Raw genomic sequence first — 20,702 nt, forward strand, 5'->3', positions numbered from 1 at the left:
ATAGATTACAGATGACAGTTAGTAGTCCTGCAATTTCACATTTGAGTTCCTTAAAATCATAGAATCATAGGACTAGAAGTAACCTCTAGAAGCCATCAAGTTCAGTCTCTTGCACTCATGACAGGACCAGCACTATCTAGAACATCCCTGACAGGTGTTTGTCTAACCTGCTCTTAAAAATCTCCAATGATGGAGATTCCACAATCTCCTTAGGCAATTTCTTCCAATGGTTGACCACCCTGACAGTTAGCAAGTTTTTCCTAATGTCCAACCTAAACCTCCGTTGCTGCAATTTAAGCTCATTTCTTCTTGTCCTATCATCAGAGGCTAAGGAGAATAATTTTTCTCCTTCCTTCTTGTAACAACCTTTGAGGTACTTGAAAACTGTTCTCATGTCCCCTCTCAGTCTTCTCTTTTCCAGACTAAACAAACCCAGTTTTTTCAATCTTCCTTCATAGGTCATGTTTTCTAGACCTTTATCCACATCTTTCCTGAAATGTGGCGCCCAGAACTGGGCACAATACTCCAGTTGAGTATCAATGCAGAGTAGAGTAGAAGAATTATTTCTCGTGTCTTGCTTACAACACTCTTGCTAATACATCCCAGAAGGATGTTCACCTTTTTTTGCAGGAGTATTAAACTGTTGACTCATATTTAGCTTGTGATCCACTATGAGCCCCAGATCCCTTTCCGCAGTACTCTCTCTTAGGCAGTCATTTCCCATTTTGTATGCGTGCAACTGATTATTCCTTCCTAAGTGGAGTACTTTGCATTTGTCCTCATTGAATTTCATCCTATTGACTTCAGACCATTTCTCCAGTTTGTCCAGATCATTTTGAATGTTAATCCTATCCTGCAAAGCATTTGCAATCCCTTTCAGGTTGGTATCATCTACAAACTTTTAAGTGTACTCTCTATGCCATTATCTAAATCACTGATGAAGATATTGAACAGAACCGGACCCAGAACTGATCCCTGCAGGACCCTTCCAGCATCACTGTGAACCACTGATAACTACTCTCTGGAAATGGTTTTCCGACCAGTTATGCACCCACCTTATAGTAGCGCCATCTAGATTTTATTTCTCTTGTTTGTTTATGAGAAGGTCACATGAGACAGTGTCAAAAGCTTTACTTAAATCAAAATATACCACATCTACCACTTCCCCCCATCCACAAGGCTTGTTACCCTGTCAAAGGAAGCTATCCAGTTGGTTTGACATGGTTTGTTCTTGACAAATCCATGCTGACTATTACTTATCACCTTATTATCTTCCAGATGTTTGTAAATGGATTCCTTAATTATTTGCTCCATTATCTTTCGGGATACAGAAATTAAGCTGACTTGTCTGTAATTCCCTGGGTTGCCCTTATTTCCCTTTTTATAGGTTGGCACTATATTTGCCTCTTTCCAGTCTTTGTGAATCTCTCCTGTCTTCCATGACTTTTCAAAGATCATTGCTAAGAGCTCAGATATCTCCTCAATCAGTTGCTTGAATATTCTAGTATGCATTTCATTAGGCCATGATGACTTGAAGACAACTAATTTGTCTAAGTAATTTTAAACTTGTTCTTTCCCTATTTTAGCCTCTGATCCTACCTCATTTTCCACTGGAATTCACTATGTTAGACATCCAATCACTACCAACCTTCTTGGTGAAAACCGAAACAAAGAAGTTGTAAGCATCTCTGCCATTTCCACATTTTCTGTTATTGTTTTCCCTCCTCATTGAGTAATGGGCCTACCATGTCCTTGGTCTTTCTCTTGCTTCTAACATATTTGTAGAATGGTTTCTTGTTACCCTTTTCAGAGTAGCAGCCGTGTTAGTCTGTATTCGCAAAAAGAAAAGGAGTACTTGTGGCACTTTAGAGACTAACAAATTTATTAGAGCATAAGCTTTCGTGAACTATAGTTCACTTCATCGGATGCATTTGGTGGAAAAAAACAAATTTTTTTTCCACCAAATGCATCCGATAAAGTGAGCTGTAGCTCACGAAAGCTTATGCTCTAATAAATTTGTTAGTCTCTTAGGTGCCACAAGTACTCCTTTTCTTTTTGTTACCCTTTATGTCTCTGGCTAATTTGATCTCGTTTTGTGCCCTGGCCTTGACATCACTCAAGTCTCTGTGATGCCAGCTCTGTCATAGTTTTGATTTATTTACTAGTATTTCCAGTTCTTCCTCCTAATTTCCCATATTTCTCACATAAGTATTCAGACATCTAAGATACTGATTTGATCCCCCACACCTCAAGTTCTGTGCTGCCTCTCCTTTTTCCCTACTATAAGAGTCATGATCTCCCCAAAATTCTGACCCTTCTGTCAGGTCTCCATGTTTTTGACTTACTTGTGGGCTTTGGTAACTTCCCAAAGTTATATATTTCAACTTTTATCATTTATATGAAGACTTCACAAGTTACACATCTCTTCACCCGTGACTAATATCCATAGGCACAGGAAGTAGGGGTCTGGGGGATACTGCAGCACCCTCAGGTTTTGCACCTGGTGTTCTCATGCCCAGGGCTAGCCCCAGGTCCCCGCCTGCTCTGACAGTGCCAGTCCAGCTGATGGACCCAGCGGGTTCTGCTGCTCCCGGCATCCCACCGCCCCCATGGGCTCTGCCGAACCCCAGAGGCCCACCACCCCCGGGGGCCTTCCATCTGCTGAAACTGAGGGTTCTGCCACCCAGGGTCCCACCATGGCCCAGGTCTTCACAACTGCTCCAAGCTCTGACTGCAGCCTGGGGCAATGAGGGGCACTGTGTGGACAAGAATAAGAGTGGTGCAGCTCAGCACCCCCACCCTAAAAATAATTCCAGTGCCACTACTAACCCTCAGTTTGTCCCAATTCCCTACTTTAATGTGGGGAACATTCCTGGCTTCTGCATTACCCAGGGGAATTGCCTAGTGAAAGAGTCTGAGTCCCACTCCAACTGTCTTTACCAGAAGCATACCTCATCTCAGGGATTCTCCTTCCACTTTCCTGTGCAAAAATGGTGACACAGCTGGTCCCAAGATTCCTGGCAGACTGAAAACCCAGTCTCATCATAGTAACTTAAGACAAGGGCTAGGGTGTCCCCAACTCAGGGCACTCTCTTCACACTGGACGATTCCCTCACCCATGGATAACTACAGTAAGTTCAACCCAAATATAATTTATTAAATAGCAATTGTAATTGTAACTGCCCAGGTCCTGGCTATGCTGTGTTGATACCGTGGGTCCAACATTGCTCTGGCAATGGAGACACGCCCTTGGGCTGTAGGTGACAGGACCCTTCTCCCTAACATCTGTCCTTCCATCAGATTCACATACTTCCTGCTAAATCCATCCTTTGAGGCCCACTTGTCTGGTGATGTCTCCTTGTGCTGGGCCCTCTGCCCAAGGCCCCACCTTGCTCTCCCCAGCTATTCATTCTGCTCGGCAGCCGGGTTACTTGTGGCATGGCTGGCATCTACTATCCTGTCTCTGGCCCTGTAGCTCCCCCCTGTAGCTCAGCCCTGGCTCCCCATAGGCGCAGCTGGTCTGTGTTGACCTAGCTTCGAGTTCTGGTCTGCTCCAGCTGCAGCCCCCCAGCTCTGCCTCAGCACCACTGCTCTGCTTCCATCCCAGTTCTGACTCCTCCGGCTCAGTGTTTCTAGCTGCTGCTGCCCTGCCTCCAGTTCAGCTTTCCCAGATTTCTACTGCATTAATAGACCAAAGTGACTTAAAAACTAACCTAGAAGTAAACCCACCTCTTTCCTGAAACAAAGGGTTTTTTTTAAAATTAACACATTGGCCTGTACATCAAGAAAGAAATGGAAGATTTCATTAGATAAATGCATCAGATGAAGTGAGCTGTAACTCACAAAAGCTGATGCTCAAATAAATTTGTTAGTCTCTAAGGTGCCAAAAGTACTCCTTTTCTTTTTGCGAATACAGACTAACACGGCTGCTACTCTGAAACTAGTACGGATGAATTTTTTAAGAGAAAAGCTACAAGCCACAGCAGTAGATGGTCCGCATTACCAACAAAGCTGTGAGATGACAATGAAATTCAAAATCAAACCCCCAATACTGGTAATTGTATCCTGATTGAGGGCTGGTAGCTAATAGTAAATGTCCATATTTTGAATTGAATTAGTTTGTTACTGTTACTCCCTAAAGGCAACATTTCATACTTGCTGTCTTTGTTGGGAGTAGAATACTTCTGCTGCTGGTCCTACATATCAGCAGTGACCAATGCAATCTGCACAGACACACCCCTGGAACTCCGACCAGGAGTATTCTATTTGCTAGCCAAGATCCATAAACCTGGAAATCCTGGACGCCCCATCATCTCAGCATTGGCACCCTGGCAGCAGGATTGTCTGGCTATGTAGACTCCCTCCTCAGGCCCTACGCTACCAGCACTCCCAGCTATCTTCGAGACACCACTGACTTCCTGGGGAAACTACAATCCATCGGTGATCTTCCTGAAAACACCATCCTGGCCACTATGGATGTAGAAGCCTCTACACCAACATTCCACACAAAGATGGACTACAAGCCGTCAGGAACAGTATCCCCGATAATGTCACGCCAAACCTAGTGGCTGAACTTTGTGATTTTGTCCTCATCCATAGCTATTTCACATTTGGGGATAATGTATACCTTCAAATCAGCGGCACTGCTATGGGTACCCGCATGGCCCCACAGTATGCCAACATTTTTATGACTGACTCAGCTCTCCTCCCCTAATGCCCCTACTCTACTTGCATTACATTGATGACATCTTCATCATCTGGACCCATGGAAAAGATGCCCTTGAGGAATTCCACCATGATTTCAAAAATTTCCATCCCACCATCATCCTCAGCATGGATCAGTCCACACACGAGATCCACTTCCTGGACACTACGGTGCTAATAAGCGATGGTCACATAAACACCACCCTATAAAGGAAACCTCCTGATCGCTATACTTACCTACATGCCTTCAGCTTTCATGCAGACCACACCACATGATCCATGGTCTACAGCCAAGCTCTACGAAACAACCGCATTTGCTCCAACCCCTCAGACAGAGACAAACACCTACAAGATCTCTATCAAGCATTTTTACAACTACAATACCCACCTGCTGAAGTGAAGAAAGAGATTGACAGAGCCAGAAGAGTGCCCATAAGTTACCTAATACAGGAGAGGCCCAACAAAGAAAATAACAGACAGATCTTGGGAGACAGGCCAGTCCTTGCTTACAGACAGCCCCCCAATCTGAAGCAAATACTCACCAGCAACCACACACCACATAACAGAACCACTAATCCAGGAGCCTATCCTTGCAACAAAGCCCTTTGCCAACTGTGTCCACATATCTATTCAGGGGACACCATCAGAGGGCCTAATCACATCAGTCACACTATCAGAGGCTCGTTCACCTGCACATCTACCAATGTGATATATGCCATCATGTGCCAGCAATGCCCCTCTGCCATGTACATTGGTCAAACTGGACAGTCTCTACGTAAAAGAATAAATGGACAAATCAGATGTCAAGAATTATAACATTCAAAAGCCAGTCGGAGAACACTTCAGTCTCTTTGGTCACTTGATTACAGACATAAAAGTGGAAATTCTTCAACAAAAAAACTTCAAAAACAGACTCCAATGAGAGACTGTTGAATTGGAATTAATTTGCAAACTGGATACAATTAACTTAGGCTTGAATAAAGACTGGGAGCGGATGGGTCATTACACAAAGTAAAACTATTTCCCCATGTTTATTTCCTCCTCCCCCCGCTGTTCCTCAGCTGTTCTTGTCCACTGTTAGAAATGGCCCACCTGATCACTCTCCTTACAGAGTGTATGGTAACACCCATTGTTTCATGTTCTCTATGTATATAAATCTCCCCACTGTATTTTCCACTGAATGAATCCGATGAAGTGAGCTGTAGCTCATGAAAGCTTATGCTCAAATAAATTTGTTAGTCTCTAAGGTGCCACAAGTACTCCTTTTCTTTTTACATTTATTTGGGCATAAGCTTTTGTGGGCTAAAACCCACTTCATCAAATGCATGGAATGGAAAAGACAAAGATATATATGGTTTTAGCCACTGTGTATATATATATATATATATATATAAAGAGAACATGAAAAGGTGGGAGTTGCCATACCAACTCTAATGAGACAAATCAATTAAGGTTGGCTATTATCAGCAGGAAAAAAAAAAACTTTTGTAATGATAATGAAGACGGCCCATTTCAACCAGATGACAAGAAGGTGTGAGTAACAGTATGGGGAAAAATTAGCATGGGGAAATAGTTTTTAGTTTGTGTAATGACCCATTCTTAATAAGAATATTTTCTAAAAGTTCCTCTAGTATCTTCTTGTGTAATTTCATTCAACTGCAGTGTTGCTAAAAGGTAGCAACAGCAATGAAATAGCAAACAAGGCAAGTTCACTAAAGTCTTTGTCCTCAGCCGAATCCATGAGTTTAAGAACGTCAACCCCAAACTGCTCAACTTAGTTTTCCTAAGCATGAGGCCAGCATGAGGCTTTCTTCCGGCAACTCACGGAAGCTAATAGATCGCATGCCCTGATTCTCATGGGTGACTTTAATTTCCCTGATATCTGCTGGGAGAGCAATACAGCGGTGCATAGACAATCCAGGAAGTTTTTGGAAAGCGTAGGGGACAATTTCCTGGTGCAAGTGCTAGGGGAGCCAACTAGGGGGAGCGCTTTTCTTGACCTGCTGCTCACAAACCGGGTAGAATTAGTGGGGGAAGCAAAAGTGGATGGGAATCTGGGAGGCAGTGACCATGAGTTGGTTGAGTTCAGGATCCTGACGCAGGGAAGAAAGGTAAGCAGCAGGATACGGACCCTGGACTTCAGGAAAGCAGACTTTGACTCCCTCAGGGAACAGATGGCCAGGATCCCCTGGGGGACTAACATGAAAGGGAAGGGAGTCCAGGAGAGCTGGCTGTATTTCAAGGAATCCCTGTTGAGGTTACAGGGACAAACCATCCCGATGAGTCGAAAGAATAGTAAATATGGCAGGCGACCAGCTTGGCTTAATGGTGAAATCCTAGCGGATCTTAAACATAAAAAAGAAGCTTACAAGAAGTGGAAGGTTGGACATATGACCAGGGAAGAGTATAAAAATATTGCTCGGGCATGTAGGAAAGATATCAGGAGGGCCAAATCGCACCTGGAGCTGCAGCTAGCAAGAGATGTCAAGAGTAACAAGAAGGGTTTCTTCAGGTATGTTGGCAACAAGAAGAAAGCCAAGGAAAGTGTGGGCCCCTTACTGAATGAGGGAGGCAAGCTAGTGACAGAGGATGTGGAAAAAGCTAATGTACTCAATGCTTTTTTTGCCTCTGTTTTCACTAACAAGGTCAGCTCCCAGACTGCTGTGCTGGGCATCACAAAATGGGGAAGAGATGGCCAGCCCTCTGTAGAGATAGAGGTGGTTAGGGACTATTTAGAAAAGCTGGACGTGCACAAGTCCATGGGGCCGGACGAATTGCATCCGAGAGTGCTGAAAGAATTGGCGGCTGTGATTGCAGAGCCCTTGGCCATTATCTTTGAAACCTCGTGGCGAACGGGGGAAGTCCCGGATGACTGGAAAAAGGCTAATGTAGTGCCCATCTTTAAAAAAGGGAAGAAGGAGGATCCTGGGAACTACAGGCCAGTCAGCCTCACCTCAGTCCCTGGAAAAATCATGGAGCAGGTCCTCAAAGAATCAATCCTGAAGCACTTAGAGGAGAGGAAAGTGATCAGGAACAGTCAGCATGGATTCACCAAGGGAAGGTCATGCCTGACTAATCTAATCGCCTTTTATGATGAGATTACTGGTTCTGTGGATGAAGGGAAAGCAGTGGATGTATTGTTTCTTGACTTTAGCAAAGCTTTTGACACGGTCTCCCACAGCATTCTTGTCAGCAAGTTAAGGAAGTATGGGCCGGATGAATGCACTATAAGGTGGGTAGAAAGCTGGCTAGATTGTCGGGCTCAACGGGTAGTGATCAATGGCTCCATGTCTAGTTGGCAGCCGGTGTCAAGTGGAGTGCCCCAGGGGTCGGTCCTGGGGCCCGTTTTGTTCAATATCTTCATAAATGATCTGGAGGATGGTGTGGATTGCACTCTCAGCAAATTTGCGGATGATACTAAACTGGGAGGAGTGGTAGATACGCTGGAGGGGAGGGATAGGATACAGAAGGACCTAGACAAATTGGAGGATTGGGCCAAAAGAAATCTAATGAGGTTCAATAAGGATAAGTGCAGGGTCCTGCACTTAGGATGGAAGAATCCAATGCACCGCTACAGACTAGGGACCGAATGGCTCGGCAGCAGTTCTGCGGAAAAGGACCTAGGGGTGACAGTGGACGAGAAGCTGGATATGAGTCAGCAGTGTGCCCTTGTTGCCAAGAAGGCCAATGGCATTTTGGGATGTATAAGTAGGGGCATAGCGAGCAGATCGAGGGACGTGATCGTTCCCCTCTATTCGACACTGGTGAGGCCTCATCTGGAGTACTGTGTCCAGTTTTGGGCCCCACACTACAAGAAGGATGTGGATAAATTGGAAAGAGTACAGCGAAGGGCAACAAAAATGATTAGGGGTCTAGAGCACATGACTTATGAGGAGAGGCTGAGGGAGCTGGGATTGTTTAGTCTGCAGAAGAGAAGAATGAGGGGGGATTTGATAGCTGCTTTCAACTACCTGAAAGGGGGTTTCAAAGAGGATGGCTCTAGACTGTTCTCAATGGTAGCAGATGACAGAACGAGGAGTAATGGTCTCAAGTTGCAATGGGGGAGGTTTAGATTGGATATTAGGAAAAACTTTTTCACTAAGAGGGTGGTGAAACACTGGAATGCGTTACCTAGGGAGGTGGTAGAATCTCCTTCCTTAGAGGTTTTTAAGGTCAGGCTTGACAAAGCCCTGGCTAGGATGATTTAACTGGGACTTGATCCTGCTTTGAGCAGGGGGTTGGACTAGATGACCTTCTGGGGTCCCTTCCAACCCTGATATTCTATGATTCTATGATTCTATGATTGAAATCATAGGCAAAAATCTCCATTGCTGCTTCAACTATCTAAGGTCTCCACAAACCCATCGCAAAAATGAGATATCAGCCAATCTAGGTTGTGCCAAATTGAAATCAATAGAAGGATTTAGTACTGCAAGTGATTCAATCACTTCGACATGTAGTGGCAATCTCTGTTTCATCTGTTTCAAAAACTCCAGCATGAAATCTCGACACTTAGTTTGACATCTTCGACAATGTGAACAGTTAGTGTCTGTTTTGAAAGTTCCAGTTGGAAAGCAACTGTGCAATGTGGTGATTATTTTGACTCAATGGTTATGGTAATCGTTTAATAAAGCGGTCCCATTCTCAAAAATACATGGTTTCACAACTCTCGCCAACAAGCTCTAGGAGAATGTTCTCAATTACTGCAGAAGCTTTCCTGTATTATCATTTTCCCACTGAAACATTTGGTTTATTCTCCAGGCTTCCTGAATTACTGAACATAGCAAAATCAGATAAATTTTACTCACTAGATCACGGCAGATATGAAAAAGAAAAAAGTTTAGCATTGTAGTTTCTTTCTTTCACAAAGGGCTAATGCAAAATCCCTTGCTTCAAAAAAGTTGCAGTATCTTCTGGTAGTCTGGAAGTCATGAAAAGGCCAAGTGACATAGGGGTGGGGACTGATGGGTGATGCTGAAAGAGATCAGGTGATGGTCAGAAAGAGGGAACTACGCAACGGAGAGAGCAGTGCTTGGTGATATGGTGATAAGATATTAGGTGTGAGGAACTTTTCAGACTCTGAACTTGTACAAGGTTGAGCTCAGTCAAACTTGGACAAAGCACCCTTGATTAATAAGGTAAAATGCTTTCCCACTCTTGTCACAGAGGATTAAAGTCAGTGGCCCTAAGAGATCACCTTCTGCAGGTGTATTTGACCAATTTGTCATGAAGCTCTTTGGTTTTGACCCCATAAATGATCGGGTTGAGTATGGGGGGGATGAGGAACAAGAGGTTGGCCAAAATGATGTGAACTTGGACAGTGATGTGCTTACCAAACCGGTGTGTCAGAGTAGAGAAAAAGAAGAGAGTAAAAGACGTCATTATCACACAGATATGGGCTGTGCAGGTGTTGAGGGCTTTTTTGGAGGAGATTCTGAGGACGGCCCTGATGATCAGACTGTAGGACAGGGCAACCAGTGTCAGATCTAAACCAGTGACTACAAATGCCGTCACCAAGCTGTATGTCCTGTTCACAGTGGTGTCCCCACATGACATCTTCACCACAGCTATATGCTCACAGTACGTGTGGGGGATAATGTGGTTAGCACAGAATGGCTGCCTACTGAGAAGCAGGGGAAGGGGCAGAATTAAGAGAACAGCTCTTATCAAACCCACAAGCCCTAGCTTAACTATTCGAAGATTGGTGAGGATGGTGGCATATCTCAGAGGGTTACATATGGCGACATAGCGATCGAAGGCCATTGTCACGAGGACAGCTGACTGCATAATAGAAACCATGTGAAGAAAGAACATCTGGGTGAGACAGCCACCCACAGTAATGCCTTTCAAATTGAACCAAAATATACACAGTGTCATCGGTATGACGGAAGTAGACATGGCGATGTCTGTGAGCGCCAGCATGCAAAGTAGCAGGTACATCGGCTTGTGCAGGGTCTGCTCTTTACCTACAACAAAGAGAACCATGGAATTTCCCAACAGGCTGATTACATAGAGCATAGAGAAAGGAATGGAAATCCAAATGTGAGCAACTTCTAGGCCAGGGATGCCCATTAGGATGAATGTTGAAAGGTCAGATGAGGTGAGGTTAAAATCTGCCATGAGATGGTTGATGCGTTGATCAGTCTCAGAAATGCTCAAGCTTCCTGTGAAGGGACAGAAGCACAGTGAGCGGGGTTACACACTTTATAGCAAATAGTGTGGTAAATATATTATAGCTATTAACAATGTAGAAAGGGGGTGAGCAGTGAGGTGGCAACATTTGCAGATGGCACCAAATTATTTAGGTCAGAGTCAAGTCCAGAGAAGTTCTCAGTGGTAGCTAACCAAGCCAGGTGAAAGGCTCATAACCTTCAATGTCAAGAACTGCAACATTTATGCCCATTGGAGGGTATGGCTGGAACTCCTCAAACACCTAACAAGGTTGAAATTTAACTGTATGAACTCAGGACAGGGATCTGGGCATCATGGCACACATCTCAGTGAAACTCTGCTCACAGTGCAAGCAGGGACAGAAACCAAGCAAAACATTGTAACCCAGGAGGTGTAGGATGGGAAATCATACAGAAAATACAATGCCATGAGATCAGTCAGCCAATGTTTCACCCTCCCTTGACTCCTCTGTGTAGTACTGGGCACCCTTGTCACACAGGATATTTCAGAACTACAGGGGTTCAGGGAATGATCAAGGAAAGAGGTTGAAAAGATTCGGATCGTTACTTTACTAAGGAGATAAATAAGAAGGGATATGAAAAAAGTCTGTAAATTACTGACTGGAAGGAAAGAGGGAGTATACATGCTCAATCTACTCTCTAACATAAGGTCAAGATGACATTCAAGAAAATTGAAACATGGCAAATTCAAAACAGATTAAAAATGCTTTCTTCACTTGATGTCTAATCAAACTGAGGAACTCATTGTCACAAGAAGTATTTGAAGCCATGAGCTAAGCAGAAATCAGGAAGAGTTTGAACATTTACATGGATAGTGACACTATCCAGTTACAATAGTTACAGCATAATATATATTTTGGAAAGTGTATATGCCCATGTGTTGAAGGGCACAAGCCAATCTCTAGCTGTTAGGCAATAGGGTGACACCCTCATGATGGTCAGGTCATCCCCCTGAATCAACCCACTGCTGGGTGTCTTACACCTTGTACTGTAGCACCATGGACTGTCACTATCGGAGGGAAGATGCTGGAATCCTGTCTCCAGTTCGGGTGCCCAAGGTTAAAGATGGATGTTGATACACTGAAGAGCTTCAGAGAAGAATCACAAGATTTAATAAAAGAGCAGAAAAACTGCCCTACAGTGATAGATGCAAAGACCTCAATCTGTGCAGTGTAACAAAGATGGTTAAGGGGTGACTTGATAATGGTCTGTAAGTACCTACACAAGAAACCAATATTTAATAATAGCCTTTTCAAGCTAGCATACAGAGGTGTAACAAGTTCCAACAGCTGGAAGTTGAAGTTATAGAAATTCTGTCTGAAAATAAGTCATACATTTTTAAATGGTAAGAATAATTATGCATTGGAACAATTTACCAAGGGTTTTGGTGGATTCTTTGTCATTGAGAATTTTTAAATCAAGGTTGGAAGTTTGTCTAAAAGATCTGCTCTAGGAATTATTTTGGTGAAATTCTGAGGCCTGTGTTATACAACCCTGTGTTATACAGACTAGATGATCACTATGATCCCTTCTGGCCTTGGAATCTACCGGTCCTGTCAGGAGTCAGATATAGGCGTTTTCCCTGCAAGTTCATGCCTGAGCTTACTGAAGGCATTTTTTCTATTCATGAAGATGTTGAATTTAGCCATATGTGGAGAAATTCTCATTTGACTGTGACGCCTTGGAAATGTTACACTAAGTGTGTAGTTCACAAGTCTGATGGGTCCCATCAGGCACTGCATGGATGAATGTTTTAGATGAAAAAAATAATGACTTGACCCATAAAATCTCTGCACTGGGGAATGAATGTACAACTGTCACCACTGACTAACAAAGCTGGCTAACTAATGGTCCCAGAACATCCTGAGTTTAATATCCGTGTCCCAGGGGCCCACTGTTTCAGGTATGTCCCAGAGTTCCCTGCTCTCATTATGCAGTGTGCATACTTCTCAGCTTACAAGTTGTTCCTGTGTAGCTGTAGTTGAAATATCACACGGTATGTATGGGCGTAACAAGAGAAGTCGCACAGGTGCCTGCTTGGGAATTTCCCACTTCTCTGTCATATTCCTCCCAGTTGAGACACAGTCACTGATGACCCCCCAGCCAAGGGAGCAGGTGTGATGTGAGGCAATTCACCCTCTGCAGAAGAAGAGTTGTGGGGAGTGTGAGGCAGCTCAGAGTTATTGCGGGCCAGGGATGACAGGGTAGCATGGAGAAGACACTGGTGACCAGAATATTTTGGGGACAGGGAAGCCTGGGATGGGAAAGTAGAGTACAGAGAGGGCGTCATAGTACGATGGGAGATTGAAGCAGTTGAGGAGCAACTGGAACTGGGTGACACTGATCCCTTTGACTCACCAGCCTTGGATCCTTGTCTCAGTGTGCTGTTGTGACCCACTGCAGACTCAGTCCAGGTCCTACACCTTCACCAGCAATCACACAGGAAAGGACAAACCCAGGCTCCCTGACCAGCCACTGCATGAACCAGCAATGTAGAGACTAAAGCCAAAATAAACACCAACTCCCTAGCCTAGGATCCCAGAGCTGTACCATCCTACCATAGTCCAAACACCGACCAGTATGAATTAGTTACCCTGTTTGCCCTCCCTGAATGTGGGGAAGACAATACACACTTGTGGTAACCAAGCTGAGATTCCCCCACCTCCACCCCCAGACACTTCACTTCAAGGCATACCGGGTTTAGATTAAAACATAAAAACAAGTTTATTAACTACAACAGATAGATTTAAAGTGATTATAAGGGATAGCAACCAGATCAAAGCAGATTACTTAGAAAATAAACAAATGGCTGAATGGCTAGCAGCAGTTCTGCAGAAAAGGACCTAGGGGTTATAGTGGATGAGAAGCTGGATATGAGTCAACAGTGTGCTGTTGTTGCCAAGAAGGCCAATGGCATTTTGGGATGTATAAGTAGGGATCATTGCCAGCAGATAGAGGGACTTGATCATTCCCCTCTATTTGACATTGATAAGGCCTCATCTGAGTACTGTGTCCAGTTTTGGGCCCCACACTACAAGAAGGATGTGGAAAAATTGGAAAACATCCAGCAACAAAAATTATTAGGAGGTTGGAGCACATGACTTTTAGGGAGAGGCTGAGGGAATTGGGATTGTTTGGTCTGTGGAAGAGAAGAATGAGGGGGGATTTGATTGCTGCTTTCAACTTCCTGAAAGGGGGTTCCAAAGTGGATGGATCTAGACTGTTCTCAGTGGTACCAGATGACAGAATGAGGAGTAATGGTCTCAAGTTGCAGTGGGGGAGGTTTTTAGGTTAGATATTAGGAAAAACTTTTTTACTAGGAGGGTGGTGAAGCACTGGAATGGGATATCTAGGAAGGTGGTGGAATCTCCTTCCTTAGAGGTTTTTAAGGTCAGGCTTGAAAAACCCCAGGCTGGGATGATTTAGTTGGGGATTGGTTCTGCTTTGAGCAGGGGGTTGGACTAGATGACTTCCTGAGCTCCCTTCTAACCCGGATATTCTATGATTCTATGATTCTAAGCTTAGCATACTATTTAGATTGACTATGATTTAGCAGTTTCTTACCCTGACTGATGAAACAAGCAGTCTAAAACAAACTCAAGGCACAAGCTGTATTTGCTTTACAGCTTGGGTTTCCCAGGTTTCCATACACAGGCTAGAAATCTTTTTAGTCTGGGTCCAGAACTTCTTCCAGTTCACTCTTTTTTCCTCAGTTGTTCCCAGGAATCTTCTTCTGTGGGGAATGAAGAACCACTGATGATGTCACTCCCTGCCTTATATAGCTTTAGTGTATGGCGAGAACCCTTTGTTTCAAGACTTGATTCCCAGACCAGTTTGTGGGAAAAGTACAGACCCTCAAGATTGTGTCCAGAGTTATGTAGGCTGTTCACATGCCATTGTAGAGTCATAGCATCCATGACTTTTAGGTAAGGCTACAAGTTTGTCACGGAGGTCACAGTAATAACAGATTCCATGATTTTTGGTACCTCCGTGACTTCTGCGGGTGGCAGGGTGACTGACCAAGGTCCACCTGAGAAGCACGGTGGACCTTGTGCCAACGGCACCACTTCCTGCCCTGCAACAGTGGCGGTTCTGGGCCGCTGGCCGCCAGCAGAAATGATAGTCCCGGACTCCCCCACGCTAGCAGCAGTGTGGCGGTCACAGGCTGGCTGAGCCACCCCCTACCAGGTTGCAGCACGGCAGTCCCAGACAACCCCCACTCGCAGCAGTGCAGTGGCCCCGAACTGGCAGTGTTGCCTCCCTGCCAGCAGCATTGCGGCACTTCTGGGATGACCCCCCCTCTAGCATTTGCCATCCCCCCCTGAGCACCAGTGGGCACCCTGGAAGCCCCCTCTCAACACCAGAGGACTCCTTGGAGGCCCCACCCAGAACAAGCAGCTACCCTGGACTGCCCCAGCACCAGTGGGTGCCCCAGAGCCTCCCTCCAGAGCAGCAGCTGTGCACCAGACTCCTCCAGAACACCAAAAATGTAGTCAGGGGTATGTTGTACAATTCATTGACTGGTCACAGGGCTGTGAATATTCATTTATTGCCTGTGACCTGTCCATGATTCTATTCAAAAAATGCCTGTGACTAAATCTTATCCTTACTTATAGGCTGCCTGGAGAATACTCAGAAAGGCTCAACAGGTGAGAGATAAGTTTTTCCTAAATCCTATTGTTTTCCCTTATGTCTCATTTGCCTAATTAGGTCCTCCCCAACCTTGACCAAAAGTGGAACACCCACAGACCCTAAGATCACATCACAATATCACTATAAAGAATATGGGGTGCAGTGTCACATAAAGATCAATGGTTCTTTCCACTGGCGAAATGCCTGAAGTTACATAACAACCGTAGGATTGAGAACTGAGTAAAGGTTGTGACACCCCGTCTGCAGTTCTGTGGCTTGCCAGGGCAGGTCCCCCCCTGCACAACTTCCATCCTTGCCACACAGCGATACCCCTCACTCAGGTGCCAGACCCCACAGCAATAACTCACAGAAATCCCTCCTCAGACCAAGTGACACTCAGTGTTTGCCTGCACCAGGGAAAAGGGGGGATCAGCCTGAACTGCTTTTCTGGGGGCAAAGGGAACCCCAGCAGCAGCTCAGCCTGTGCTGGAAGGCGAGAGGGACAGACCCGGCGGGAGGGAGAGAGGACGTGGAGATTGAAAGTAGCCAGCATCAGTAACTCTTCCTCAAAATGACACAAAGCTTTAACATATTGCAGCCGGTTAGAAACCCAGACACCCCTTTCTGAGGCTGCTTTTCCATGTTGGCAATTGCTGATGTTGTCAAGAGTCTGTAGTGGGGTTGCTCATGGGAGGAGGGATGGCGGATGGTGTCAGAGACAATCTGCTACAGTGTGGTCCACATTCCATTCCAGTCTGAGACACCCCCCTCACCCCCCCCAGGAGGTCTCGTTATGCCTCTTTGGTCTGACCATTAGGCAGGATGTCCACTCCATATTTCGCTCAGTTTCAGCACTCTGTGCCACTGTGATCTGGATACAAGATGCCCCTTGCCCCCCCCACATACACACACTGTGTATTCCTGGACCTCCCCGGCTCAGATTTCCAACCCTGCGTGGTGTCCTCTATGCCAGAAATATGCTTTTATTTTTATTGCCTTTTAGTGCTTCTCAGCCACTCCAGAACCCAACATGCCAGGGGACAGAGAGAACAGACACCTCTCCTTTCTAGAAAAAAATTATTATCCTAACAGTTCTGAATCACTAAGACAGTGAGATTGAGATTTCACCAACTCCCCTGTCAGTTCATTTTGGTTCAAACAAGCTCACCCATCCTTAGAGGTCACAGGACAACTCCAGTTGAAGTCACTGGAGGCTCACGGCCAGTGTAAATCAGGCTATTTATTTCTGACCCTACATGTGGATTTAGGGTGAACTCCTGGCTGTTTTCAGAGCTTTGCTATTGATCTCAATGGGACCAGATTCACCCTAAGTTTTTAACTTTCAGCTACAAGCTGCAATAATCATGGGTTCGGGTCCTGCTACAGAGAGCATGTTTCTGTTAGTGAAAGAATCTGAAGTAAACCATGGTGTTCAGAAGATATGAAAGATGGAGGTTCCAAAACACGTGGGCCCTGATTTTGCTCTCAAGGAGGTCAGTTTCAATCCGGAGTGACACACCGAAGGCAGAATGTGCGAGTAGAATCTGGCCAGAGTACCACCCATTCTTGTTGTGAATCCTTTGGTAACACAGGTACCCACTGCAGATGCTTTGCCTGCACATCCTAATAGGGCAGTGAATTCGCTGAATTGGAAAAATTTAGGGATCCAGAGGAAAAACCACCCTGCCCAAAAAAGGGAGCTATTGAGACAGTTAGGAGGACACAGTAAGAGAAAAGGAATTGATCTTAAATAACAAATATTTGGCTAAACTATTTCTAGTACATTTGTAGTTTCAATTTTACCAGGAAAATGTCTTGGTATTTCTGATAATACTAAACATTTCAAGTGCTTGACTTTTACCCTGGAATCCTTCTTGAGCCCTTGCCACTAACTTCAGTGCACAAACAGGCAACTCACCGAAATCCATCTCAGCAGAGAGAAGAAATCTCTTTACGGTGACAGGAAGGCAGAGCCCTAAGAATCAAGGTATGACTCTCACATGTCAGAAACTCACCATGCTGGGAAGTGACCTTTATGAATCTCCTGTACACTCCCTGCAGTCTCTCAGATTCTCCAGAACTCCCGGACAATTCCCTTGGCTCTGTGAGCAGTGGGATAAGCAGAAAACAGACCCTGGAGAACTACAGCTTAAGAGTCTCCCACGGGAGTGAAGAAATTATTTGCTGATACCAGGGGCTCAAGATTGTCAGGCCAAACTGAGTCTTGCACACTGTGGTTCAGCCTAGCAATTGACAATGTGTGTTTTTTCTCTGTGTAAAGTACTGCTGTCTGCACTACGTGTGGGTATACTGGCACAAGATACACAACCAAAAACCATTTTCAATTGATCGTAGCAGTGTACTGCTGCATTCTGCCGATGCAGATGTAATATACAGTGCATTAGCCTCTGCAAAGTCAATGCCACTCTGTGAAGGCCAAATTAAGTGATCCTTAATTTATGTAAGATGTTAGGTATGGAAAAGGCTTTCTTCTTCTTCTTCTTCTTCTTCTTCTTCTTCTTCTTCTTCTTCTTCTTCTTCTTCTTCTTCCAGAATTCTGGTATTAAAGCTATTTGCCAGTATCCCTTTGTGAGGTCTAAAATGGCTATATAGCTGGAAGCTCAAAATGTTCTAATATTCCATCTCCTCTCTGCATCAGGTAATCATAACATTTCAATATTCTGTTGATATTTCAGAAATTGATGCAGAAAAGAGGTTGTGCTATCCTGTGTGAGAACTAGTACAATGGGACTTCTCCACTCACTGTGATGTTTTACATTGTTATGCCCTGCTGGGGTGAGAACACAGGGATAAAAGAATCAAACAACTCCTATATCTGGATCTTTTGGACTGGATACAGTCCCTTTCCCATGCTTGTGTCACAGGTGCCTGGGGACCTAATCTGGGCTCCGGAGGGTATGACTGTGATGAGTTCTTACCCCAGGTTTCACTCTGGGAGTCCTGGAAACTGTTGCACCCTTCTAACCACACTGCTTGCTGGCGATTCAGCATCTCCAGGCCCTGTTATCAGCCAGCATGACAGCAGATGGCGCCACACACCCAAACTGAGTTACCTGGGGGCTTACCTGAGCCACCCAAGTACAAACAGCAGACACCAGGTATTAGAGGGTTTTCCCTTCACCTTCTCCCTTTCTCTGACTGAATCTATGAAGGTAAACACAAGTCGCCATCACTGATAATCAAGGGTGTGGCCCTTGGTGGACTCTTGTGCCGGCACGCAGCTTACAGGGAACACTGACCCCATCTTGGTGGCCATGGTACCGTTTAGCAGCCCTTGGTGCCATGGTTTGTGCCTCTGTTGTTTGATTGCAGAACGCTGTGTGTGGATTGCTCTCTCACATGCAAATCTCTGAAGTCTTCAAGTGTACCTGCTGTGAAGACTGTTAGTAGCCACATTTCCAGGCCTTGTCACACATCAGTCTGCTCCGTGGCTTCACATTTTCAGAGGCTTTTTGTATCAAGTTGGGCAGAGTCAATAAGGGAACCACTACATCCATGAAACCATAGGGGTAGCCTAAATTCCTCCTTACCTGTAAGGGGTTAAGAAGCTCAAGTAACCTGGTTGGTACCTGACCAAAGGAACCAATGGGGAGGGGAAGGAACCCTGACAAGGGGATTGTCTGGGCCATTTGAAATCCTAGTACAGTAGGCAGAGCCCTCCAGGTGTTAAGGGCCCAGGTCTGGGAATCGACTATTTGGAACATAACAGGGATAAACAGAAACAGGCACGTGCGTGAAAGGTTTAAGCTTGGGAACAAGATGGGGCCACTCCTGGACCATGCCAGCTGTACCAGAAATGGATTTCAGGGAGTCAGCGAGGATGTCCAGAGGAATGCTGCCCAGGTGTGTAAGATAGCTAAGGAACAGAAACAGACCTTCTCAGTCACAGGGAACCTCCTTGTGGACTGGTTTCAGAGTAGCAGCCATGTTAGTCTGTATTCGCAAAAAGAAAAGGAGTACTTGTGGCACCTTAGAGACTAACAAATTTATTAGAGCATAAGCTTTCGTGAGCTACAGCTCACTTCATCGGATGCATTTGGTGGAAAAAACAGAGGAGAGATTTATATACACACACACAGAGAACATGAAACAATGGGTTTATCATACACACTGTAAGGAGAGTGATCACTTAAGATAAGCCATCACCAGCAGCAGGGGAGGGAAAGGAGGAAAACCTTTCATGGTGACAAGCAAGGTAGGCTAATTCCAGCAGTTAACAAGAATATCAGAGGAACAGTGGGGGGGGGGGGGAGGGAGAAATACCATGGGGAATAGTTTTACTTTGTGTAATGACTCATCCATTCCCAGTCTCTATTCAAGCCGAGGTTAATTGTATCCAGTTTGCAAATTAATTCCAATTCAGCAGTCTCTCGTTGGAGTCTGTTTCTGAAGCTTTTTTGTTGAAGTATAGCCACTCTTAGGTCTGTGATCAAGTGACCAGAGAGATTGAAGTGTTCTCCAACTGGTTTTTTAATGTTATAATTCTTGATGTCTGATTTGTGTCCATTCATTCTTTTACGTAGAGACTGTCCAGTTTGGCCAATGTACATGGCAGAGGGGCATTGCTGGCACATGATGGCATATATCACATTGGTAGATGCGCAGGTGAACGAGCCTCTGATAGTGTGGCTGATGTGATTAGGCCCTATGATGGTGTCCCCTGAATAGATCTGTGGACAGAGTTGGCAACGGGCTTTGTTGCAAGGATAGGTTCCTGGGTTAGTGGTTCTGTTGTGTGGTGTGTGGTTGCTGGTGAGTATTTGCTTCAGATTGGGGGGCTGTCTGTAAGCAAGGACTGATCTGTCTCCCAAGATCTGTGAGAGTGATGGGTCGTCGATGGGTAGTTTCCTCAGGAAGTCAGTGGTGTTATGGCTGACTTAGAACAACGCTTCCTCAGCTCTCATCCCCTAATGCCCCTACTCTACTTGCGCTACACTGATGACATCTTCATCATCTGGACCCATGGAAAAGAAGCTCTTGAGGAATTCCACCATGATTTCAACAATTTCCATCCCACCATCAACCTCAGCCTGGACCAGTCCACACAAGAGATCCACTTCCTGGACACTACGGTGCTAATAAGCGATGGTCACATAAACACCACCCTATATCGGAAACCTACTGACCGCTATTCCTACCTACATGCCTCTAGCT

The 20,702-nt window shown here is 45.1% G+C and overlaps 1 protein-coding gene across 1 annotated transcript; it reads right to left on the bottom strand.

The window, feature by feature from the left end:
- Positions 1–9,897: 9,897 nt before the first annotated feature.
- Positions 9,898–10,824, bottom strand: LOC119845869 (putative olfactory receptor 52P1). Its single transcript, XM_038378777.1, has one exon. It carries the CDS (start codon positions 10,822–10,824, stop codon positions 9,898–9,900), a length of 927 nt encoding a protein of 308 aa, XP_038234705.1.
- Between the last annotated feature and the right edge of the window lie 9,878 nt (positions 10,825–20,702).

This window comes from Dermochelys coriacea, chromosome 1, assembly GCF_009764565.3.
Source record: "Dermochelys coriacea isolate rDerCor1 chromosome 1, rDerCor1.pri.v4, whole genome shotgun sequence".
NCBI classification, from domain to species: Eukaryota; Metazoa; Chordata; order Testudines; family Dermochelyidae; genus Dermochelys; species Dermochelys coriacea.

Bases quoted from the DNA above. Each gene is read 5' to 3' on its own strand.
- LOC119845869 (XM_038378777.1), bottom strand. From the start codon at position 10,824: ATGGCAGATTTTAACCTCACCTCATCTGACCTTTCAACATTCATCCTA.